General features: G+C 37.6%; 3 protein-coding genes across 14 annotated transcripts in view; 2 read left to right on the top strand and 1 right to left on the bottom strand.

Annotated features, from left to right (window-relative positions):
- The first annotated feature begins 2,380 nt into the window (after positions 1 to 2,380).
- baxb (BCL2 associated X, apoptosis regulator b) lies at positions 2,381 to 3,560 on the top strand. Its single transcript, XM_016228976.1, has 4 exons — positions 2,381 to 2,655; positions 2,763 to 2,898; positions 3,022 to 3,126; positions 3,275 to 3,560. Exons 1-4 carry the CDS (start codon positions 2,456 to 2,458, stop codon positions 3,428 to 3,430), a joined length of 597 nt encoding a protein of 198 aa, XP_016084462.1. The 5' UTR covers positions 2,381 to 2,455; the 3' UTR covers positions 3,431 to 3,560.
- Positions 3,561 to 4,034: 474 nt separating this feature from the next.
- LOC107548291 (apoptosis regulator BAX) lies at positions 4,035 to 6,142 on the top strand. Its single transcript, XM_016228927.1, has 6 exons — positions 4,035 to 4,237; positions 4,338 to 4,368; positions 4,622 to 4,777; positions 5,327 to 5,459; positions 5,704 to 5,796; positions 5,887 to 6,142. The coding sequence occupies exons 1-6, from the start codon at positions 4,222 to 4,224 to the stop codon at positions 6,034 to 6,036; spliced, it is 579 nt and encodes a 192-aa protein (XP_016084413.1). The 5' UTR covers positions 4,035 to 4,221; the 3' UTR covers positions 6,037 to 6,142.
- A 5,220-nt stretch (positions 6,143 to 11,362) lies between these two features.
- The window catches only part of kcnc3a (potassium voltage-gated channel, Shaw-related subfamily, member 3a), a 51,630-nt gene continuing 37,805 nt past the window's right edge, over positions 11,363 to 25,187 (bottom strand). For 3 of the 12 annotated variants that reach the window (XM_016228965.1, XM_016228967.1, XM_016228971.1), the window contains one exon: positions 16,760 to 19,154. In XM_016228965.1, the coding sequence (XP_016084451.1) occupies positions 18,991 to 19,154 (164 nt within the window). In that variant the 3' untranslated portion in view covers positions 16,760 to 18,990. The other 9 variants (XM_016228969.1, XM_016228974.1, XR_001604465.1 and 6 more) reach the window with 8 other exon arrangements.

The raw sequence follows: 25,187 nt of genomic DNA, 5'->3' as shown, positions 1-25,187 counted from the left end.
CTGTGACTGTCATCTCTGCTTTGTTGCTCTGTTCAATAAAATCTTATTTTGACATCTGGAACTCTGCTTCTTGAACTTCATTTACTACATTGAGGAGACCTTTGCTTGCTCCATGACACTGGTTGTACATTTTCAATAGGAGACAGATCTGGACTGCTGGCAGGCCAGTCTAGCGCATTCAATCTGTGTCTACAAAACCACACATTTGTAGCACATGCAGATTGAGACCTGGCATTGTCTTGATCTAATAACCCTGGACTTCCCATGAAAGACGTTATCTTGATGGCAGTATATGTCTCTGTACAATCCCAACATATGCCTCCATGTCAATGGTACCTTCACACATATGCCAGTCACCCATGCCGTTTGCTCTGCTGCACCCCCATACAATGACAGACGTTTGCTTTAGCATCTGTTGCTGGTAAAAGTCTGGATGGTCTCTTTAGTCTTTGGGACTGAGAACTCAACGTCCATTTTATCCAGAAACAAGTTGAAATGTGGACTCATCTGACCACAGCACACATTTTATCTGTCTTTTTATCTGAGATGAGCTCTGGCCCAGAGAACCTCGCAGTATCACTGCCTAGAATTTATTTATTGCTTTCTTCTAGAGTAACAGAAATTCAAGTTGCATTTATTGATGCAGCGGCAGACTGTGGTAAATGACAGCGGTTTCTGATGGACTCCTGAGCACATGTGGCTATATTTAACACCACAGCATGATGGTTTCTTATGCAATGCCATCTGAGGGCTCAAAGGTCATGCACATTCAACTGAGGCAGGGATACTAGAAACTTCCAGGCAGGTGTGTTGAGGCAAGTTGGAGCTAAACTCCAGGACTAAATTCGGACACCCCTGCCCTACACAGACTGAAATTTCTCTGGATTCCCTGAATCTTTTCACAATATTATGTATGGTAGTTGGTGAAAGACCTTAATTCGTTGCGATTTTGCATTGAGAACTGTCATTTTTTTATTTGTTTGACACTTACAGGTGCATCTCAATAAATTAGAATGTCGTGGAAAAGTTAATTTATTTCAGTAATTCAACTCAAATTGTGAAACTCGTGTATTAAATAAATGATATGCACACAGACTGAAGTAGTTTAAGTCTTTGGTTCTTTTAATTGTGATGATTTTGGCTCACATTTCACAAAAACCCACCAATTCACCATCTCAACAAGTTAGAATACTTCATAAGACCAATAAAACATTTTTTTTTGTGAATTGTTGGCCTTCTGGAAAGTATGTTCATTTACTGTACATGTACTCAATACTTGGTTGGGCCTCCTTTTGCATGAATTACTGCATCAGCGCGGCGTGGCATGGAGACAATCAGCCTGTGGCACTGCTCAGGTGTAATGGAAGCCCAGGTTGCTTTGATAGCGGCCTTCAGGTCATCTGCATTGTTGGGTCTGGTGTCTCTCATCTTCCTCTTGACAATACCCCATAGATTCTCTATGGGATTCAGGTCAGGCGAGTTTGCAGGCCAATCAAGCACAGTAACACTGATTGGTCACCAGGGTCATTGAACCAGCTTTTGGTGCTTTTGGCAGTGTGGGCAGGTGCAAATTTGGCACAAAGCGATGAGCCATGATCCAGCTTTACTTGCAAAGACTGAGATGCTCCTTTTATACCCAAACATGATCCCCTCACAGATTACCAATTCACCTACTTACTGTGAACCGTTTCAAAACGGTTCAATTTGGATATTCTATAACATTTTCACTTTCATATTGCCTCTGTCCTAACTTTTTTGGAGTTAGTTGCAGCCATACATATCAAAATGTGTTTATATTTACAAAATACATTTAAGTTGGTCAGTGAAAACTTTGGAAATCTTTTCTTTGTACTTTTGTCAATTAAGTAAATGTTAAAGATAATTAACAAATCACAGATTCTTGATTTTATTGCATTTTACAAGAAATCCCAACTTTTGGAGTTGTATCATCAATGGACTTGAAATGTATTGTAAGTAATAGAATGTCTCCTATGCTATACTAGGTAGCAATAAAATCTTTTTTTGGAAAATCTAAATGCCATACTGACTAGATTGTAATGTAATAATGGCTGTAGTCAGAATCCGAGTGCCATTTCATACCATTGTGAATGTCATTTGAGGAAAGTTGTAATGAAATTATGGCCCGGTTTCACAAACGGGGCTTAGCTTAAGCCAGGACTAGGCCTCAGTTAAATTAAGATATTTAAGCAACTTTTACAAAAATGCCTTAGAAGAAAACATTACAGGTGTACATCTCGACACAGAACAATGACACTGACATATTTTAAGATATGTCAGAGCAAGATATTTTCAGTTGAGACAGCTCAAACATGCATTTTAGTCTGGGACTAGTTTAAGCCTTGTCTGTGAAACCGGGGGTATAAGTGTTAAATTATGTTTTTCATGTTTATTTGAGGTAATTGTGATTCTGTGATGGCATAAACATTTGATTCATATGCAGTTAACAAATAAAATGTCTTTCAGGGTGGTAAAACATGAGGTGACGAGCGTAGCAGCCGAAGTGCATGCAGCCCCACCAGCCCTGCCTGAAGCTCGACCAATAAGCAACTGCCAGGACCAAAAGCTTGTTGAACAGTTGGCGAAGACCATCAAAGTGATCGGTGATAGGCTCGATCAGGATAAGTCATTCAATGAGTCAGTCTGAGATCTGAATCTTTGTCTGTCTTTGCTGAACATCAGTGCTGCTGTCTGTACTGCATTTAAAACACCAGGTTTCACTTTCTGTTTTTCTGACCTCACAGCATGATTGATGGCTTAGTAAAAGTGGCTGATAAAAGAAGTTTCTGGGAACTTGTGGAAAAGGTTTTCACAGATGGCCAGATCAACTGGGGGAGAATTATAGTGCTGTTTTATTCAGTTGGAAAACTGTCTGCAAAGGTATTGGATTAGTTAGATCCTACATGTCTGTTGTCTTTTTCAAATTTATGTTAATATATCTGTTGTTTGTAGACATGCATCTTTGTTTATATCTGCACATATATATCTCTTTCCTCTCAATAGATGGTCCTTGCACGCTTACCCACAATTGTTTCAGATATTTTGATCTTAAGTCTGGATTACTTCAGGAGGAATCTGTTGGAATGGATTCGCAAAATGGGAGGATGGGTAAGAAACAACAAAGACACATTTTTACATGAAAAAGCATTTGACTTTTGTTTTAATCTTGTTCTAATCTTGTTAGAAGATGTGTTGAGCAGTATTGATCACAATGTCATATCTAGGACATCTGCTTTGTTTGTACCCCTTAATACAGATGCACAGTATCCCTGCGCTGGCCTGTTTCTCCTTTGAGCAATTTTCTGGTTCTTCACTTAGTAAATATTCTTCCTATTTCGGAGCCACATTGGCCTTCACTGGTGGCCTACTGCTAGGTGGCTTCATCGTCTTGAAGTTTCCAAGAAATAGCTAAGAGAAAGAAAATGAAGATGCTGCAACAGAAGTGTCCATAACACTGAACGTGTGAGAAACCATGTAGCTTATATCTGTATTTTGTAATTTGCCCATTTTTTATTGTAATATGCCATATATATATATATATATATATATATATGTATGTGTGTGTGTGTATTTATACTGTTTTGTAAGAAAACATTTAATATGGTAATGCCAATTGATTTAAAGAAAGGTACATGTTTATTCAGGATCAGGACAGATTGTAGGGATAAAACTGAGCCTAAGCTTTTTATTGATAATTATCATATGACACACATGAGTACTTTTGTATAATCTGGCTTGTCCTCTTCCTTGTACATTTAAGTATTGTGCACTGAATGTGATTAAAGTCCCCATAATTTCTGAAAATGTATGTTTTTGTTTGTTTTATATATATATATAAAATAGTAATATATAGGCCTATGTACAGAGAGAGACATTTTCTTCTGAGCTACATTATAGTTTGAGGATGGCTGCTAAATATAGATTTGTTTTGGATGGAGACATGAAACGAAATTATGCAGTCACGTAAAACCGCTTTTTTTGTTTCGCTTTTATTTTCATTTAGCCTATAGTGCAATGCTAGCAGTGAAGATGCGGAACTGACAATTGTTTAACAATATATCAGCTTTAGACACCAAGACTACTAAAGCCTACTAAACCAGTTAGAGGTTTGCGAAATGTTTATACATTAACGTGAATGTATAGGTCACACGTAAAGACATCAAAAAGCCATCAAATCCTATCGTAGGACCAAAGAGGAAGATCATGCTTGCCATGTCAGGTATTCATATTTAACGAAACGGGCTTTTTTATTAATATTTCTTAACGTGAGCTCAGTAGCCTATAGTAACTAACATTTTACTTTTGTATGCAACGTTTAGATGACCAGTTTTCAACGAATCTTGTACTTCGGTAAGTTTCACACACTACATATTTAAGCCATGCTTATAACTTAATAAATACTAATAAATAATTTGTATAATATATTTTTTTTAAAAACCAAGTAACCAAACATAAAATCCAACAGAGACTATTTACTTGGATGTCATATTTTCCGGGTTACTCGTTGAGGCATTTTATTTGGCATTCATTTTGGGTAGCACTAAAGTGTCAGTACATAATTACCAATAGTTTCTTTTTTTCATAATTCAAATAATGTTCTCAGATCAGTGAAGGACCAGGTAGAGAGGGTGGGAACATGCGCACCGTCTCTTCCTGAGCCGCAGCCAATGAGTGATGAGCGGGAGCAGCTCCTGGAACAGATGGCTAGCCTCATCAGAGACTTCGGCGACAGTCTCGATCGAGAGCCAAAATTTAATGAGTTAGTGTTGAAATGTCTTTTTTGGTATGCGAGAATATTACTGTGTAATAATTATGGAAGTCCGTTTCTGCCTCTGAGTAAAAACATTACTTTATATTAATGTTAAAGTTAATGTTTGACAGTTTAAAGGGATAGTTCACCCAAAAATGAAAATTAGTCCATGAAAAAGAAAATTCCGTCATCATTTACTCACCCTCCACTAGATCGTTGTTTTCCTCCATACTATGGAAGTCTAGAATTGCTAACGTCAATTTTTGTTTAGTTACCACCATTCTTCAAAATATCATATTTTGTGCTCAACAGAAAAAAACAAAAAAACATAGCCTACAGTTTTGGAACAAGTGGAGTAAGCAAATGATTCATTTTTAGATGAACTATCTGTTTAATTTGCAGTTATGAGAAAGGTTGGCAATTTTGAGATAAAAAGACAACTAAATGTTGATCATGAGAAATGAAATCAAATTGAAATCGCAACACAAAGTTGCAATACAAGCTTCCAGTATAATGAAAGAGCAAATCTGTTTTATTAAAAGATGTGTTTGATTTCAGCATGGTTGATGGGTTTGCACGTGTGGCGGATAGACAGAGTTTCCAGAAGCTTGTAGACAAAGTTTTTGTTGATGACATCACCTGGGGGAAAATTGTTACTCTGATCTGTGTTGTTGGGAAATCCATTGCAAAGGTATGCAGTGCTCTTTTTATTTTACCTACTCTCATTTGTTTGTGTGTGTTTCTATATAGGAGTCATAAATACAGTACACATTTAAATGATGGATACATTCAATCCAGCTCACTTCCTATAAATTTCACAATTAATTTGTAATGCCAACATACATTTGTAGAGTTTCAGTGCCCAAACCAAAGTGTTAATGCTCTGAGGTTGGACTTTAATGCATCTGTGCTTGTTTTTTGTTTTGCATTGATAGATTCTTGCTGATTTAGTCTCAGGCGTTGTGTCTTGGACACTGGACTATTTCAGGGATAACCTTCTGAACTGGATCTGCAATAGAGGAGGATGGGTATGATTTGATAAACACGAGAATATTTGTACTAGCACAGCATAGCATTGAAAAGACATCAGTAATAGTCACTCTTTTAAATACCTGCAGATCAACAGTATCTCTTCCTTGGCTCATTACTCCTTTGAGCGAGATTTTGGTTCCTCATCCAGCCTGATCTCCCTCTCCTCTGGAGTCCTCTTCATCAGTGGAGTACTGCTGGGTGGCCTCATTGTCTGGAGACTGAACAGATGTGCCTGAGGAGGGTCAGTGAAGGACTGATGAAGTGAGAAAAGGGGGAATGCTGGGATTTACATATGCAACGGACCAAAAATAATGATGATCTGACCAAGTATAAGAGAAGGCTGCTTGGCAATATCATGCACAGTAATCAAGTGTAATATATTATAATGAATAGTGTAGATCTGATAGGAATTACAGACTGTGATTTTATTTTTTTGTTTGTTTGGCTGTCTCAGTCCATGTGAGTGAGGAGGGATAAAATTAATCCAAAATGGGAAGTATAGCAATAACTAACAAGACTTGAAATGTTATAGGTGCTGTGCCAAGACTTTGTCTATGCCCACTGTTATTGTAATCTCTACCTCGTCTATAAAATGTATATTAGAAATGTATAAATAACCCTGTAACTACAGACTAAATAACTATGTACTATAAATGTGTTAAAAAATTACATTGTTTCATTTGAAATGTAATTGTTACAACTTTTCCAATAATGTAGATTATGAAAGACCAATGCAAAAAGCCTGCATTAAATAAAGTCCTTCCCACAAACCCATGAAGGTACATGTAAAGGAAAATCATTATTAAAAATTATTTTGATGTTTAATTAGCATGTAACAGAATTATTTACATATGCAACGGACCAAAATTAATGATGATCTGACCAAGTATAAGAGAAGGCTGCTTGGCAATATCATGCACAGTAATCAAGTGTAATATATTATAATGAATAGTGTAGATCTGATAGGAATTACAGACTGTGATTTTATTTATTTTTTTGTTTGTTTGGCTGTCTCAGTCCATGTGAGTGAGGAGGGATAAAATTAATCCAAAATGGGAAGTATAGCAATAACTAACAAGACTTGAAATGTTATAGGTGCTGTGCCAAGACTTTGTCTATGCCCACTGTTATTGTAATCTCTACCTCGTCTATAAAATGTATATTAGAAATGTATAAATAACCCTGTAACTACAGACTAAATAACTATGTACTATAAATGTGTTAAAAAATTACATTGTTTCATTTGAAATGTAATTGTTACAACTTTTCCAATAATGTAGATTATGAAAGACCAATGCAAAAAGCCTGCATTAAATAAAGTCCTTCCCACAAACCCATGAAGGTACATGTAAAGGAAAATCATTATTAAAAATTATTTTGATGTTTAATTAGCATGTAACAGAATTACATTTATCATGGAATGCTAACAAAAAAATGAGCAAAAACAGAAAAGTAATTGGATCCCAGAGTAACATGAAAAAATCACAACAAACATTTGAAGAATCACACAGGACACGTGTTGAAAATTTTGGCATGAGCTTTTAACATTTTTATTGACTTTTTGATAACTTTTTGTTTTTAAATTGGATTTCATTTTTCTAATTGTTATTATTTTTTTCCTATCTGTAATGGAGAAGATTTGATCAGGTAGGTTAGCATTCACGTTCAAACTTCCATACTTTTAATAATATAATGATTTTTAAGCCTCAGTTTTCACAAACTGTTAAATTATTACAGTTTATTAATTTTTTTCTTTATACATTTCAAAAATATAAAAGGTAAATAATAAACATTCCATTGAAATATATTTTATACAGTTCTTGATATTTTTTTTTCCCTTTTTTGTATGACAATATAATTGTATCCAGCATCAATCTTAGTAGCATAGAACTCATCCATTTCTTTTAGGAACCTTCTCTTTCTCACTGGCCTCTCTTTCTCTCTGTCCCTGTTTCTTAACTTGGGGGGTGTATGGTTAGGCTTGCGCTCAGCAGTAGACACAGCTGCTCCATTAGCTGTGATAGTGCAATGAATTCCCCCTTCAAACAAGCTACATAAAGTAACTAAAGTAGAAAAGTACAGGTAGTGCATATTGGGTCAAACTATACTATAATAAATGCACAGACACATGTGGTGATAACTGAGTTCCTGCAGGCTGTTTTGTCGACATCTGCCTTCACAACTGCTGCATCTGTTCAGCTCTGAGTCTGTGGAAGCTCTAATGAATATTTACTACAGATATATACAGATAAATATCATCTTAAAAACAATATATAAATATGTAAATTAAACAGAGTCTTTCAGAATGGCTAGCGTATAGCCACAACTTATATTTGGCATGGCTACATTTTGAAGAGAAAGGGATGTGAGAGAAACCAGAAACAATATATGCTCTTTCTTCCTCTCTAATTGTCTCAGAAAGAGAAGTCGCAGAGTAGAGAGCCCAGGTGAAAGAGATGGTCACCTCATTCTGGCCATTCACAAATTATTCACAAGTTACGTCCTCATTGTATTCCATGCATGCATTATAATTCAACTTCAAACAATATGATAGAAAAACACAAGAACAAGGGATGCAAAAAAGCTTCTTCCTCAAAAATATAGAAGGAGAGGGAACAGACGAGAGGGGGGAGGGGATGCAAACAGGAAGTTGAGAAAGCGTGAAGACTGATTCTGGCTTTGTTCTGCTCCTCTCTGATATGTTTTGTATTTGGGTTTCAAGTAATGGTGTGTTGAGCTGTCAGCCATCTGGAGGGGTTGCGGTCTCATTCACGCTAAGACAAGCATTCGCAGAGAGAGCATCTTCAATTGATGTGGCCGGTTTGTGTACACATCCAGGGAACAGTTTCAGGCACACTGGATTTCTAATTAGGGATGAGATGAACATGTCCCCCAATTCCTAATGACGACAATGAGAAAAAGGTGGCCCTACGTCATTATTGCTCCAAAACACCATCCAATCGGACTTTATGAACGACCAGAGAGGTACACGTCATCTTAACCAGTCAGCAAATGCATTGCAATTTGGAACTGAGTACCACGTATAAAACAAGTTCTTGTAACATAGATGTCCTACAGACCCTCTGAGATGAGTATATGCTTACATATAAATGTATATGTTAACTCTGAAAGTGCATGAGTGTCTTCCTGCACCAGGAAGCACGCAGAAAAGACGTTGCAAAAAACATAAAACAGGCCTGACGTATTAATTGAAGGGAGAGGAAATTCAGTGCACCACTAAGGAAAGTGAAATGGCTACTACAGCTGCATACATCTGTCGCACCTTCAAGCTACTCGGACCAGCTGCTAACGTTTGAATTAAAACTACACGGTCAGCAGATAATGCTGGCTCTTGTGGTGATGGAGCTGCATCTGTGTTGTTTTCCTCCCTGGACACACAGCACCGGTAAACAGACACCAGCCTGCTGGTCTGAGCACATGGTGTGTGTGTGTGTGTGTATGTGTGTGTGTTTGTGTGAGCTGCTAAGGTCTTGATTAGGTGTTGCATAGGTAGTTACTAAACTAAGCTAACATCTGATTCTTAACGATGAGTGCTGACAGAATACAGTCATGGTGTTTTAAGACAGGAAATGACACTTTAAATACCTTAAAACACCTAACCAGACTAACCAACTTTTGAAAAGTAACCTCGTATCTTGTTGAAGAAGACACCAAATGTTTTAAACAAACAGTTACTCACATGTGTAATCTATGATTTTTAAGCGACATTGGTGGAATCATGGTCTCCTCTCACACAAGATAATGCTAATACTGATGCTAATATCAGAAATCTGCTGCTAAGTTCATAAGGAAGTCCATTTTGGTATGGCATGGCTGGTTTTAGTGGGTGCTCAGCATATGCAAATCTTGAAACTTTCAAAATAAAAAAATATTAAATGACTGAAACAAAATCTTGTCAAAACCTTGTAATGCTCTGTAAGCAAAATCAACTACAGAATAAAATTAACGCTAATGTCAACATTTGAAACAAACTCAACATAACTTAAGAACTACAAAACCATGTTCAGCTTTCTGAATCAGCACGGTCTCCTGAGCACCTTTGAGCTCATACGGTGGCGCTACTCTCACATTATGGCTTCCTGCTTGAAAAATAGTGCTTTGCGATGTAAGTGCTCTTGGTCTCAAGACACAGCAGTTCACACAACGCTAATATTCATTAGATTGCTATGAAGTGGACGCAGGCTCACTTTCGATGGATAAAGCTTTGATTTACCCACAGAATGTGGATGAAATAAAAAGTCAAACATCGCAAGTCAACCCAAAACTTTCCATCAGGACTCAACTTAAAAAGAAAACTTCACCCACAGCCTTAAAATCCCCTTCAACCTTACTCTTCAGACCCATAACCATCAAAAGAAAAGAGCCCTATAGGTGTCGGAGATCTCCAGAGGAGCTGTCGTGCCACTGCTGGAGGCTGCCATGACTGAGGGGGATTGTGAAGGGCAGAGCAGAGAGCCAGGAAAGTTCAAGTAAAGGGTGAAACGGCGGACAAAGAGAAGGGAAGAAATGTCACTTGAAGCCATTGAGGAAGCAGTAGTAGTTGAAGGAGTTTGTCTCATCATTCAGCTAGACTCAGTGGGGTTTGTTAATCTTTTATCCAACAAAACTGTGTGAATCTTGCAATCCTATATATTTGTACATTATTCTTTTTTTTTTTTTTAAAAACAAAATATAGAGCCTCTCTTTTATATATTCTTTTTTTTCTAAATTTAGTAGCATTTAGCATAAACTTTTAATGTTTCCATTTGATTTCGGTGTTTAGTGATTTCAAGCCCTCTAATTTGGGGTTCAGGGCTTGCAGAAGTCATGCAGTTTAGTCATGCTGGTAAACAAAGTGAGAAAATGCATTTTTAATTTTCTCTTTTCTTCAGCTTTTGTTTAAAGTTCACCCAGTCCACTTAAAAAACCCTCTGTCCTTCATCAGGTATCATGCACTTATGTTGTATTTTCTGTTCCCCACATGAAGGTGAAAAAGGTGACCCCATCCACTGATCCAGAGTCACCCATATTGTACTGTGCAAACAGTGTGGTCCTGTCTACGGTTTCCTCTGGTTCCTCTCAGCATGATCTCTATCATTTTTCTCTCTGTTTTTTGTTTTTTTCCATTCATGCCATGCAGTTCATCTACAGTGGAACAGAAATGCTGAGATGCAGAGAACTAAACTAAGAGAGAGAGAAAAGAGAGAGGCTAACGCTCTTTTCTTCATAGTTGACAAAGTCGCCTTTCTGTGAGCCCTGAGAAGGACACTCTGAACAAGATTTCCAACTGGATGAATGGGGAAACGGTACGATATAGGAATATGGCGGGTCAATGACGCCACTGTCTATTTTCATTTAAAGCACGTGCAAGATCTCCAAAAGGTAAAGAAGCGGAAAAAGTTTGGGTGATAAACCATTTGATTGAAGCGTTTCATGAACTTGACTGTCAACGTGTGGTTGAATTGCATAGCGTTGAAGGGCATGATGGGTGTTTTTCCACACATTGCGTGTATCTGAGACTGTATTGAGGGTTTTTGTCCACTTTCAGGTGCATTTATCATGGTGGAACGCCCCACAAAAATAGTTCTCATCACTTTAAAATTGCATCCATTTCCATCAGGAAGGGTTGAGCCAGGACATACTACAGTTTGTATGCTGAATCCTACCCGTTTTCCAAGGCCAGCGATCCCTGTAGGAAGAATGTGTTCCACATCCTCCCAGGATGTGATATTGTCAATTTATTGCACCTATGTTGGGGGTTAGCAATGGAGAGATGAGTGTTACGATGTTTTCTTCCAGTTGGTTTAGCGAAGCACTTCTTTCATCTCTCATTTTCTCTCTTTCGCCATCTCTAATCCTGTGGTGACCCTGGGGGCTTCCTCCGAACAGGTTTTGCAGTTGGGGAGCTTTAGAAAAGGGGCAGTTCAGAAGCTCAGCACTGTAGGGAAGACAAGAGAAAGACAGAAAGAGAGGGGAATAGGAAAATGGAGGACAGATAAATCAGTATCGCGTCACGCATCACATCGCCTTAACACAAACGCATTAAAAGCTACACACTGCTAGAGGCTTTCGCAGATGCCAGCCGTTTCAGACCGCGCAACTGAGAGAGCCGAAGCTAAAGAAGCCAAACGCACATTTTTTTCTTTTTGCTTGTTTTGGAGTGATGTCCATGGAACATTATTTTCATAAAGTCTCCTAAATACCAATGTAAAAAGAAACAAAACAAACCAAAAACCCAAGTGTACTCATAGCAAAGCCCATCGTAACATGCGTTCAAAAACAAAACACACAAATGCAAGACTCTTGGAATCACACTCACAAAAACAAACACGCACAAAGCTGAATAAAAGTTCCAGTCGTTGAGGGCCACAAAATCTTGTTCTAAAACTATGTCAATAAAATCAACAGAATCAATTAACAATCACTGATTTTGTCAGCCCTCTAGGATGGACCAGAACAAAGCAAAAGCTCATTGTACATCAGTGAATCCCCTTCACACAAAGGGTGCGTCCCAAGACGACTCGCTATTCCCCATGAAGTGCCCTTATTTTGATATTTTTCCAAACAGTGAAGCTGGCATAGGGAATAGAGAGCGAGTGCGCCATTTAAGCACAGTGCCAAACACTAGAAGAGCGGGAAAACAAAGTGTCACACAAAGAAAATCAAAACACTAAGCACACAGTCAGGCACATCACATGAAAACACGCAGTGTGACGCACAGAACACCATATACACATTCTTACACTGAGAAGCGTTCAGCTCCCTTCCTCCTCTCTTTGCTTTTTTCTTTCTTCCCCAAACTGTCCTCCATTTCACGACGCCTTTCTTCATTTGTTGACAATCCTCCCAAACCTCTGTTCCCCAAACACACAATCTGTCCATCTGACCCTCAAGCTTTCATCTCCTGAATTTGGTTGTGTCCTGATTCCACATACAGGTTTTTTTTTTTTGTAATCGAAAGTTCTTTTTTTTTTTTCAAACAAATCACTCATTATTTTTCCTCAGTTTCTCATAATGTCATCCGGGCTTTTTGGTTGTTATTTGGAAGCAGTAAGAGTTGGGAATAAATGAAAGTGACAAATGAAATGATGAAATGAAGGATGTGAAGGACATTGTGGAAAAGGAAGACTTGGAACGAGTGTTGGGATCAAACATGATTATGCATGTGTACACGGGGTGTTCCCATCTGCCTCTCTCTTTGTTTCGAATGACATCATTTTGGAAGCACTGGTATAGACGAACAAAAAGAGATTTACCTGAGTAGTGACAGGGGAGTAAGTCAGAAACAGAGAGGATTCTGGATAATGTCGCTAAATCATTTGAACTCGACCTGCTCTCCCCGTTTCAAATGCCACATTTGAATCTAACAATAGTTTCTGTGCTGTTAACTCCACATGCAGTCTGTGTACAGGAGAATTAATTACATTGTCCTCCGTGATCGCATGCAGCCTCTGCTTACCAGGGCATTTGCTAACTAAGCTAACTAGTGGCAGGCCTGTCACTTTCACATCATAACTTCAGAAATTAGATAAAGGGATAAAAGTGGAGTCATCCCATCCACTCTGACTACGCCTTTACAGATAGACTACACACAGCAAAACCACAAAATGCACTAGGATGCTAAGTGCTAGCTATCTTGAATGTGTGGAAACATGCATTGCTGCAGTGAGCAGACTTCTTAGCATTAGCTTCTTTCTCTCTGCTCTGATCAGATCAGTGTTTAGTGACACACAAGAGAGAACAGGAAATCAATCCTTCGGAGTGTGTTCAAATAAATGTTCAAAATAAATAGAATATTTTCTTTAATCTTAAATATAACATGTAAACATTAAGGGCTAAAAATCTGTATTCTTAGCCTCTAAAGTGACCAAAGAGTGCTAATGATCTACAACAGCGAATGCTACGTTAGTTCATCCCCCGTAAGACCAGCAGAGGGGGCTAGAGCTGAGGTTAACACAACAGCAAGGGGGGAGAGAACAACTATTCTGCTCATTAATAATGGAAAACTAAGATGATTAAACAAGACTGATGAGATGAGAATACACACTAAAATGGACTTGTATGAGAGCTGATACAGGTTCGGGGGCTCAGGTGTGCGTTTGGGAATGTATTTGTGAAGGAAGAAGTGGATTTTCTGTTCTAGTCTTAGTTCACAGTTACTGCTTCGTTTTGCATATATCTGATAAGCACTGGGCTTTCAGAATAGTTCTCTGTGAAAAGATGAAAAAGAATAAATCATATCATGACAATCTGCAATGCTTTTGATGTCTAACAAAGAAAAGAAAACTTAAACAAGTACATAGTTAAAGCACATTCAAAACCCCACATTCAATACAACAGTTGTAATGGTCTCTGCCACCCAATAGCAACTTAGCATGCAAAACTAAGCCCCGCCCCCCACAGCAATCAAGTCAAAACTGACAGATTGGTAACAAAACATCAATGGAAAAAAGTTTGTACATTTGTTTCATGCAAATCATCAATATGCATGTGCATATGAATATACACATCCATATGTACACAATCGTATCAACAAACATGTTCATAAAACTTTTTGTTAAAATACATTTTCTTATCAAAACACATAGACTTATAATTTCCTTATTGCTCGCAATAGAAATCCATGCATGTGGAAATTACAAAGTCAACCTTCAAAACTGCACATATCATTAAGACCTGAACTATACACCCTCATAAAGAGCATTAAAATCAAAGAAAGGAAAAGAAAAGAGAGATGAAGAGGAGAAGGACATGGTGAGAAATAAAACAGTGTTTTGGCTGGACCTGAATCATACAGGCATTTTAGTCTTCCTCTTTCTCTCCTTCTAAATATATCAGGCCTTTTGTCTGAATTTAAGATTATAAATAATGCACACTTGCACTTGTTTGTTTTACAAGGTACCTTGTACATTTTTAATATCCACCTTTTAAAACAATTAAAAATCTATGATAGATTATTTGCCTCAAACAGTTCTGCCGTGCAAAGACAAAACATAGTAAATGCATATTTTCATAATGAAGTCATGAGCAAAATCAGCTCTCTTAAACTAGAATCTGTTGTGTGTTGGATGGGTTTGACTCAACTATGCTCAGATTCAAAAAACAATTGTGTGGTGTAGTTACTGCATTTAGTCTTTGAATGCCTAAATAACCTGCTGGTTAAAAAAAAAAGGAAAAAAAAAAGAAGATGCCTGCTCAATTATCACTCATAACAATGATCTGAGAATCTCCCTAAAACACTGAACACACATGTGGCGTAGCACAAATCCAACAGATGGTCCCTGCTCACTGTCCTGAGGCCTTCCGTGTATATATGAAGCATGTACATAAAGCAGTGCAGCGCACATGCAGACGAATGATGATTGGTGTTTTACTCATTAAAGCACAGTGCCACACATTAGTTTGCTGCTGCCATGCAGATGCTCCATGTAATCAACAACCTCCATGACTTTCTTCACTCTAGCAGTGAACTTCTTTAAACAGGAAAGAAGAGAGGAGGGAAAGAGGAGTGTAACAAGTAATGTGGCAATAGCAAAAACATGAAAATAAAAAACCTAAATGCAAATAAATAGTAAAATAAATATATTGCTTAATTCAGAAGAATGATTACAGATGAACTGCAGTAAATTAACAAATGATTAAATATTAAATGTGTATGTAAAATATTTCAGTTGCAAGACAATAAATAGTGCTACTTTGCTTTCTGATAAAGTTTTGTCATTTATACCCCAGGTTTTCTGTTGTTTCACATGGAGAAAAAGACAAGAAGCTTTGTGAGCTGCCATTGCAGAGATATCTTCAGCAGAGGTGTGTATTGCATCTGTGCACTCAAATATGCAGCAGATCGACACAAATCCCCCACAGTGAAACATATGGCTCATATATCTGCATTTCAGAGAGTTCATTTTGTCATCTTTTCTTTTTCTTCTCTTACTGACCGCTGTCAATCCAGCATCCATTCAATGTTCCCTCCTTTATATTGGAACGAAGGTCAGCATCCAAGAGACAGAGCAGGTAAAAAAAAACTTTTTGTTAAAATACATTTTCTTATCAAAACACATAGACTTATAATTTCCTTATTGCTCGCAATAGAAATCCATGCATGTGGAAATTACAAAGTCAACCTTCAAAACTGCACATATCATTAAGACCTGAACTATACACCCTCATAAAGAGCATTAAAATCAAAGAAAGGAAAAGAAAAGAGAGATGAAGAGGAGAAGGACATGGTGAGAAATAAAACAGTGTTTTGGCTGGACCTGAATCATACAGGCATTTTAGTCTTCCTCTTTCTCTCCTTCTAAATATATCAGGCCTTTTGTCTGAATTTAAGATTATAAATAATGCACACTTGCACTTGTTTGTTTTACAAGGTACCTTGTAACATACATTTTTAATATCCACCTTTTAAAACAATTAAAAATCTATGATAGATTATTTGCCTCAAACAGTTCTGCCGTGCAAAGACAAAACATAGTAAATGCATATTTTCATAATGAAGTCATGAGCAAAATCAGCTCTCTTAAACTATAATCTGTTGTGTGTTGGATGGGTTTGACTCAACTATGCTCAGATTCAAAAAACAATTGTGTGGTGTAGTTACTGCATTTAGTCTTTGAATGCCTAAATAACCTGCTGGTTAAAAAAAAAAGAAAAAAAAAAAAAAGATGCCTGCTCAATTATCACTCATAACAATGATCTGAGAATCTCCCTAAAACACTGAACACACATGTGGCGTAGCACAAATCCAACAGATGGTCCCTGCTCACTGTCCTGAGGCCTTCCGTGTATATATGAAGCATGTACATAAAGCAGTGCAGCGCACATGCAGACGAATGATGATTGGTGTTTTACTCATTAAAGCACAGTGCCACACATTAGTTTGCTGCTGCCATGCAGATGCTCCATGTAATCAACAACCTCCATGACTTTCTTCACTCTAGCAGTGAACTTCTTTAAACAGGAAAGAAGAGAGGAGGGAAAGAGGAGTGTAACAAGTAATGTGGCAATAGCAAAAACATGAAAATAAAAAACCTAAATGCAAATAAATAGTAAAATAAATATATTGCTTAATTCAGAAGAATGATTACAGATGAACTGCAGTAAATTAACAAATGATTAAATATTAAATGTGTATGTAAAATATTTCAGTTGCAAGACAATAAATAGTGCTACTTTGCTTTCTGATAAAGTTTTGTCATTTATACCCCAGGTTTTCTGTTGTTTCACATGGAGAAAAAGACAAGAAGCTTTGTGAGCTGCCATTGCAGAGATATCTTCAGCAGAGGTGTGTATTGCATCTGTGCACTCAAATATGCAGCAGATCGACACAAATCCCCCACAGTGAAACATATGGCTCATATATCTGCATTTCAGAGAGTTCATTTTGTCATCTTTTCTTTTTCTTCTCTTACTGACCGCTGTCAATCCAGCATCCATTCAATGTTCCCTCCTTTATATTGGAACGAAGGTCAGCATCCAAGAGACAGAGCAGGTAAAAAAAAGGAACAGAGAAAGAAAAGAAGAGGACCAAAGAGAAAACAAACTGAACTGATTTTCTACTGCATTCAAATGATAGGAATAACAGTAATCAGAAAATGATTATGATGAGGGAAGGCAATGCCAGTGATGATGATGAAAAGGTCCAGCTAATTCTTGCCCTTTGTAGGGAAACATTAGAGGCCACTGTCTGGTTCACCACAGCCCCAGGATATGTGGATATGCAGTGAGGAGTGCAGTTCAGCTTGATATGTCTTCATATTAATGAGGAAATACCATAATAAGGAAAGGATATATTTTAAAGACAGTTCCTTCATGCACTAGTATACAAACTGAAAAGGGTCCCGAAGAAGTGCAGAAGGTTATAGGCCCTTAATAGGAATGGCTCCTCCTTATTTATTTATTTTTTCCCGCCATTTGTCCAGACCACTGCTCTTTTCATTTCGTGGTACTTGGTATTGAATATGAGGAGAATCAAAATACAAAAACCAAAACGTTAATTGTAGATCTCCATGCAACAGCACGATATCCTGTCCTCCCAAAATGTCAACTCAAAGCCGCCAGCACAACTCCAAACCCCGATCCGAATTGCAATGTCCAAATGCTTAGTACAAAAATAGCGTATTTTTTAAATAATGATCAGTTCTCGGTCTCTCTGTTAGTTTACAACAGTTAATAGTTACACATAGTAAAGTTTGCAGGATTTATCTCCAGCTTCTCAGGGTCAGAGGTCATCATAATAGTTGATATTGCACTACAATGGTTTAAACATTTGTCTTTGTCCTAAATAGAGCATAATTATAATAACGGTGTGACTTAATAGTTTAAAATATCAAGTGACAACAAATGTTGCTGTAGGAAATACTTAGTGTGTGATTAAAGATGGTCCTTGTATTTATCATAATCATAATACTCATCATGTTCTATGGCCTGAATCACCAAAAACTCCTTCATCACAGTCAAATCAGGGCTTAATTAGAAGTTCAAATCAGTCCAGCATATGGTGCGTTTATTTTCATATCTTCATAGCAGTTAAAGGTGATTGGGAGTTTAGTTATATTCTACTTGCCTAACTGACGTCTTTTCTAGCATGCACTTGAACTACTTGCATGTTGTCTGTGACCTATGACCTTTATCATTCCAAGCTTTGATATGAAGTGGATTTTTCAAGGCCTATTATGGTGTATCAAAGCTGATCTCAGTGACTAGTACTCAATGAATAAGCCTGCTGGATCACAGTCTCGTGTTTTTTTTTATACAACCAGCAATCAGGCAGGAACATGAGGAAAAGCCAACTACTGTCATTCAACTACAGGGGTAGATTTCCTACAAGGTGCTCGTCGCTGTCTATGGACCAGTGAGGAGTTTTATCCTAATAATATTCAGTGCTTCTTTTTTTTCATCTTTGATAAGGCATAATCCGCTTACGTTACAGCATATAATTTTTAGTTGCCTGTCTGAAATATTGCCTGAAGTATATGCGATGAAGTAATTTTAGTACTTAAAGCTCTAAATCCCTAAACAAATTCATCCCACCCTTTGAGGCATGACATATTAAAAAGAGTGCTGTGTACCCCCACCCTGTCCAGTCAATGGAGGAGCAGAGGTGTGAATACTTAGCATCGTTATTGTGATTATTAATACTATTGCGGTATGATGGTGCATATTTTGTCGTCGTTCCCTAAGATGTGCTACAGAATGGAGGGTATGGGGGATCGGCAGCGGCGCAGGGGGCCAGGGGTTTCGTAGGGCTCATAGGGTGGGTTGTTGATGGGGGTGATGGGGGTCAAGCGCAGGGGGGCCCCTGTCATCCCCGAGATGTTATTGAGGCTGCGGGACTTCTCGTAACCAGCAGCTACAAACCCAAGAATCCGGCGGATGGTTAATGGATAGATGACGGACATTAGAGAAAGATGAATAAATGGAATTATTATGGAAGCATTTTATGAGCAAAAACCATTGAATTCATGACAAAATGGTATTTTTTCAAGTTCAAAAATCAGGGGAAAGGAAGGGAAGGGGGAAAAAACAAAATGAAAAGCAAAGAATGACAATGAAATGGATGTAAATGACACAGAAGCAGACAGACAGAAAGACAGACAGGGACAGACAGAGACAGAGACAAGGACAAAACAGGAAAATGAGAGTTATGAAATGTCATCAAGTTTTCTTGTCAAATTCTTTTTTTGTTGTTGTTGTTATGGCACAGCAGTATTAAAAAAAACTCCCTTTAGTCGCAGCCACATACAGTTTTCAGGGAGAGATAAGAGCAGATGTGTAAAAGAGCAGGTGGATGAAGCACCTGATGGCTGACTCAGACCAATAGTGAGGTAAAGAGTTTAGCATCCAGGTGTTTGACCCAGTCTCAGACGGAACACTCTGCGTTCTGATACTAGCACTGGAGTCCAACAGAGGAGTAGCAGAGGAGCTCCGTCTAGTCAAAGCAGCCTCACTCAGCACTGTGGGCCAGGTGAAGCTTGTGCGTTTCAGACTAAATGTCTTTCCATTATTAGCAGCAAATCCGTCTTCCTTTTACACACAAGTGTGTTTCAGTAGATTATTAGGGACTTAAAACAGCTTCACGTGACCCGAAAGTGCCTGAAAGCTTTCCTTCCACAACCATTTCTGGCTTTGTTAAACTTCTGATTTCGTAAGTGTGGCCAAACTTTCGTAAAGAGTTTGGGCTGTCTTCTGCTCTCACCCACTAAGTCCAGTGTCGTTTAATTTGATTACAAATTCCCTTTTCAGGTCTCAGTCATCTTTGTAGGTTCTATTAATAAATTGTGTCAGATTTCAAATGACTTCAGGGGGAATTTACTAAAAATGCTTTGCGTTTATTTGTGTTTTCATCCTTAATTCACGAAAAAGATAATGGCAAACATGCCCACAAAAATATGTGTTGTATGTAATTGCACATCACGATCTGGCAGGGCAATCTGAGTATTAGCTTGTGGACGATTCAGTATGCAGACTACCATCTGTCATTCTTTACCAGGACTGTAACACATTCAACCACTGCGATCCGGCTACTTAAACCAGCACTTTTAAATCCTGAAAGTTTAGTAAATGTCATTCCAAACCTGCGTGAATTTTATTTTTCTGTGGAACACAAAAGAAGATATTTTGAAAAATGTCTCTGTGTTTATTGTCTATACAATGAATGTCACTAGAGACCAGTGTTTTTAGACTCCAATGACTTCCACTGTATGGGCAAAAACAGTTTAAATCATATTCAAAATATGTTCTTTTACATTCCACAGAAGAAATAAAGTCATTCAGGTCTGGCACGGCATGAGGAGAATAAATCACGACAGAATTTTCCAATGTTGGGGGTGAAATAAAAACTTAGTTTCGACAAAATTTTTCATATAGCTGAATACTGGTTATAATAAAAGCTAAACACAGCTTACCTCTGTATAGTCTGTTTGATTGTGTAAAAAGGGGAACTGGACTCAGATATTGCTGTTTTTTTTGTTTTTGTTGAAAAAGCCAACACGAATGGATATGGAAGGAAGAGCTGGCACATTACATAGTTGACAACCCCCTCCTGACACAGGAGAACTTCCCACACAGACACAAACACAGTGAGTTATAAGTCTTAACAGAACAAAACAAGAGACAAAAGCTCACAAGGAAGGAAAAACACGGGGTGGTAAGAAGGTCCTACTGTCATATAGTCGGCAATCCTATCTCCAGTCCCTTGCGTGATGTAGTTCCGAAGTGTGTGTGTGCGTGTGTGTGTGTGTGTGTGCGTGCGAGCGACTGACTCAGAGGGCTGCTGGGACACTCTGGGTGCTGCACAGCCACTTGTCATTCAAAATATACACCAGATCATCGCCTATAGAAGCTGCAAAGGAAGGCAGTGGAAGATAGATCTGGGTCATCATGTTCCTCACACCAGGGGTTTTTCATCATGAATTTGAGGAAATATACATATTTAACCAAATTATTTGTTGTTTGTAACTAATAAAAACACATAAGAGTCACTCATTTACAGAGAGAAAATAATGTGTGCATGAACGTCATGTTCTGTGCCTGCACCCGTGATGCAAACACTGTACAGATAAGATCACACTTCCTGTTTCTGGACTGTCTTTAATTCCCTATAAGCATTTGTCTTCCCTTAATGGGATTAATTAGGATCAATATGGCTAGGCAGTATAAGTACACCTTTGGCATGGGTCATCATGTTCCTCACACCAGACCACTTGTGCAAGTCAGAAAGTGACCGTTTTTCATCATGAATTTGAGGAAATATACATATTTAACCAAATTATTTGTTGTTTGTAACTAATAAAAACACATAAGAGTCACTCATTTACAGAGAGAAAATAATGTGTGCATGAACGTCATGTTCTGTGCCTGCACCCGTGATGCAAACACTGTACAGATAAGATCACACTTCCTGTTTCTGGACTGTCTTTAATTCCCTATAAGCATTTGTCTTCCCTTAATGGGAGATCTGGGTCATCATGTTTCAGAAAGTGACCGTTTTTCATCATGAATTTGAGGAAATATACATATTTAACCAAATTATTTGTTGTTTGTAACTAATAAAAACACATAAGAGTCACTCATTTACAGAGAGAAAATAATGTGTGCATGAACGTCATGTTCTGTGCCTGCACCCGTGATGCAAACACTGTACAGATAAGATCACACTTCCTGTTTCTGGACTGTCTTTAATTCCCTATAAGCATTTGTCTTCCCTTAATGGGATTAATTAGGATCAATATGGCTAGGCAGTATAAGTACACCTTTGGCACTTGCTATCTTTCTTCCTTTTTTCTCTGAACAATTACAACGTAAATGTGATGATTAAAAAAGCATTAGTAGCCCATTCTTAGCACAAATAGCTGCTTTATGACAATGCATACATGAAAATAATTGTGTTTGGATATAACTATGCTTTTGGATTCCAGTTCAAAGATACCAAGAACAACAGATCTAGATACCTAGAATGGCAGTATAACAAGACCAAAAAAAATAATAATAGAGCAAAGCAGGAAAAAAGCAAAAAAACAGACAAACTAAAACAGATAAAAGGGAGAGGGCAGGGGAGGAAAAAGAACTGTAATCAAAACAAAATATTTAAGATATATTTAAGAATTGAGCTTTCATGGTCATGGAAGAACAAAAGTCTAATAATACCTACATTTTGCAATTTTCTGTATTTACTAACAGTACAATGATTCCAGCATACTCATTGACCTGTCGATTAATCTCATGATCGTCATCACACACAATAACACAACCCACACTCACCAGCCTCACGCATGCAACACTGAAGGGCTTTGGTGAGAGGTTATGTATGAAGAATTACAACAGTGTTGTGGACTGGTGTAATTCAGACCTTCAGCTTGACAGACTCTGTGCTTCTGCAATTCTTTAGCATCTGCGATAGAGATGTGGCTAAATTCACATTGACTGTCACTGTAAGTGTAGTTAGTTAGGCTTTGTTAAAATGGTCAAAGAGTGAGAATCAAGTTCTCTGAAAGCATGAAATGCAGAGTCTTAACATTGTAGCTTCACAGCCTAGCACAGCTTATGGTGTCTAACAATCATGCTAACAAGCCCATAGATCACACTCACCAGCCTCACGCATGCAACACTGAAGGGCTTTGGTGAGAGGTTATGTATGAAGAATTACAACAGTGTTGTGGACTGGTGTAATTCAGACCTTCAGCTTGACAGACTCTGTGCTTCTGCAATTCTTTAGCATCTGCGATAGAGATGTGGCTAAATTCACGTTGACTGTCACTGTAAGTGTAGTTAGTTAGGCTTTGTTAAAATGGTCAAAGAGTGAGAATCAAGTTCTCTGAAAGCATGAAATGCAGAGTCTTAACATTGTAGCTTCACAGCCTAGCACAGCTTATGGTGTCTAACAATCATGCTAACAAGCCCATAGAGATTATATCCGTATGGGCAAGCCCTTGACCTGACATGGATGAAAGTCCCTCTCTGCTGTGTTTACGTACCTCATGTCAAACTTTAGTGACACTACGAGGACTGTATGAGTGGCCTGGGGGTGGGATGGAAGGTGAGTGTTAGTGGCACAAATATTAACCTCAGAATGGCTTAGAAATTGTGCAGCAATAAAAAAAGTTGAATATACTGTGTTGAACAATTTACTCAAACTTTAATCTGTTTGCAGTAACCAGCATGATAACGAATTACATCACAAAGAACAAGTGTGGAAAATCTGAGCTTTCAAAGAGGACGTTGATGTTTTTTACTAGTGGGAAATTAATATTTAACATTATGTGAATTATTGCATTATAGCATTATAGTCTATAATGCAGCTAAGTTTCAATAGTGTGTCTGAGTTCATACACAGTATATTTGATCAGTGTGAATCTGTCCGGGTTAATATTTGCAATATCCACAAGTGGATATTTGTTCATCCTTTAAACAAAAACACTGGTAGTCACATACATACAATTTACATCACATCTGTATGTATGATTTAGACACAGAATAACACGTAAACACAGCACAACACGACACAACAGTACACAGAACAACACGAAATGACAGTACACAAACTTTACACAACAAAGACACAAACTCTAAGAAAGATGATCACAAAAAGAATAATTAAGGGAGAGCAGGATGTAAGTAATGGCTGCAGTGAGAGGACAGGGGATAGTTTACATTCAGAAATTAGCACCTGCATATATAGAACAAGGATGGACAGAAATATAAACTTATGACATTTAACATGGTCAAAGATAAACAATTAATTCCAATGTGCACATAGAAAAGTTCGCAGTAAGGTTGTTGTACGTCACTGTTGATTGCAAACCAGTAGGTGTTACATTAATAATAAATAATAAAATATTTAATAAAAAAAGAAAATAAAGTAGTTTATGCAGCTAGAAACAACAGAAAGAAATATAAGTCTGCAGATGTTGACATTAGAGGACACAATGAAACAACAAACGTTGAAATAATATTCACAGAACATCATGTATGATAGTGTCATACATGCAGTACACCGTCACACCTACTCATCCAATTTGAACAGCTTGATTTGAGACAAAAAAAAAAATAATTTCTCAAACATATACTTCAACCATTCACTAACCTTGGATAATAACCTTGCACTGAGTATAAACTGGTCTCGATTCACCAGAAAATGGAACATGAATTACCAAATATCTTTTAAACTATTTTTCTTTTCCATTTTTCTTAATTCTTTACATGAATCAGTCAGGTTCATGTTTCAATCATACTGAAGTTAAATGCAGTGGATCTGCAGATCTCTGCATTTATGTGCATTACTTGATGGATAATTTACTATTACTTGAAAAATTAATTATTTTTAATACAATTAATAATAAATATTGCTGAGACAACTATTGAATCCAGCAGTCTGGTCCACCAAAACCTAAATAATGCAGAACTTCACTATATAAGAAGAAGTATTAAAAAATATTTTATTTAGAGTCTACATTAGAGATTTGTAAAAAAAATAAAAAAAATAAAATAAATAAATAAAAAACTCATGACAGGCCCCTCCCCCTCGCTCTCCGTCCCCCGAGGGGTAGTGACCTGAACAGAATGAAAGCATTGACCCCTTTGTAAGCATTATCATCCAGGCCAGCAACCTCTCAGCCATATCTCGCCACTCAATTTTTACTGCACTGCAGTCAAATTCTCACACCGATGCAACCTGGAACTCTGACAGTTGCAATGAAAGAGCAGTTGCAATCAGCAGTTGTGCCAATTTGGTTGTTGGGAATCATTTTGGACTGTCATTCTGTGGACATATTAACTAATTTATAATATAATACAACTAATTTTAGCAGTATAGAATGCAGCAAATATATAATAACTATAAATATTACTGAGTATATATATATATATATATATATATATATATATA

This window comes from Sinocyclocheilus grahami, unplaced genomic scaffold (genome assembly GCF_001515645.1).
Source record: "Sinocyclocheilus grahami isolate Dianchi unplaced genomic scaffold, SAMN03320097.WGS_v1.1 scaffold346.1, whole genome shotgun sequence".
Taxonomy (NCBI): Eukaryota; Metazoa; Chordata; class Actinopteri; order Cypriniformes; family Cyprinidae; genus Sinocyclocheilus; species Sinocyclocheilus grahami.
Note: the sequence above shows the minus strand (reverse complement) of the source record. Positions and strands in the feature narration are given on the sequence as shown.

Bases quoted from the DNA above. Each gene is read 5' to 3' on its own strand.
- LOC107548291 (XM_016228927.1), top strand. The intron at 4,369-4,621 runs GTAAGTTTCACA...TAATGTTCTCAG, and splicing joins TCAACGAATCTTGTACTTCG to ATCAGTGAAGGACCAGGTAG. The intron at 5,797-5,886 runs GTATGATTTGAT...AAATACCTGCAG, and splicing joins TCTGCAATAGAGGAGGATGG to ATCAACAGTATCTCTTCCTT.
- baxb (XM_016228976.1), top strand. From the start codon at position 2,456: ATGCAGTTAACAAATAAAATGTCTTTCAGGGTGGTAAAACATGAGGTG. The intron at 2,656-2,762 runs GTCAGTCTGAGA...CTGACCTCACAG, and splicing joins CAGGATAAGTCATTCAATGA to CATGATTGATGGCTTAGTAA. The intron at 2,899-3,021 runs GTATTGGATTAG...TCCTCTCAATAG, and splicing joins TTGGAAAACTGTCTGCAAAG to ATGGTCCTTGCACGCTTACC.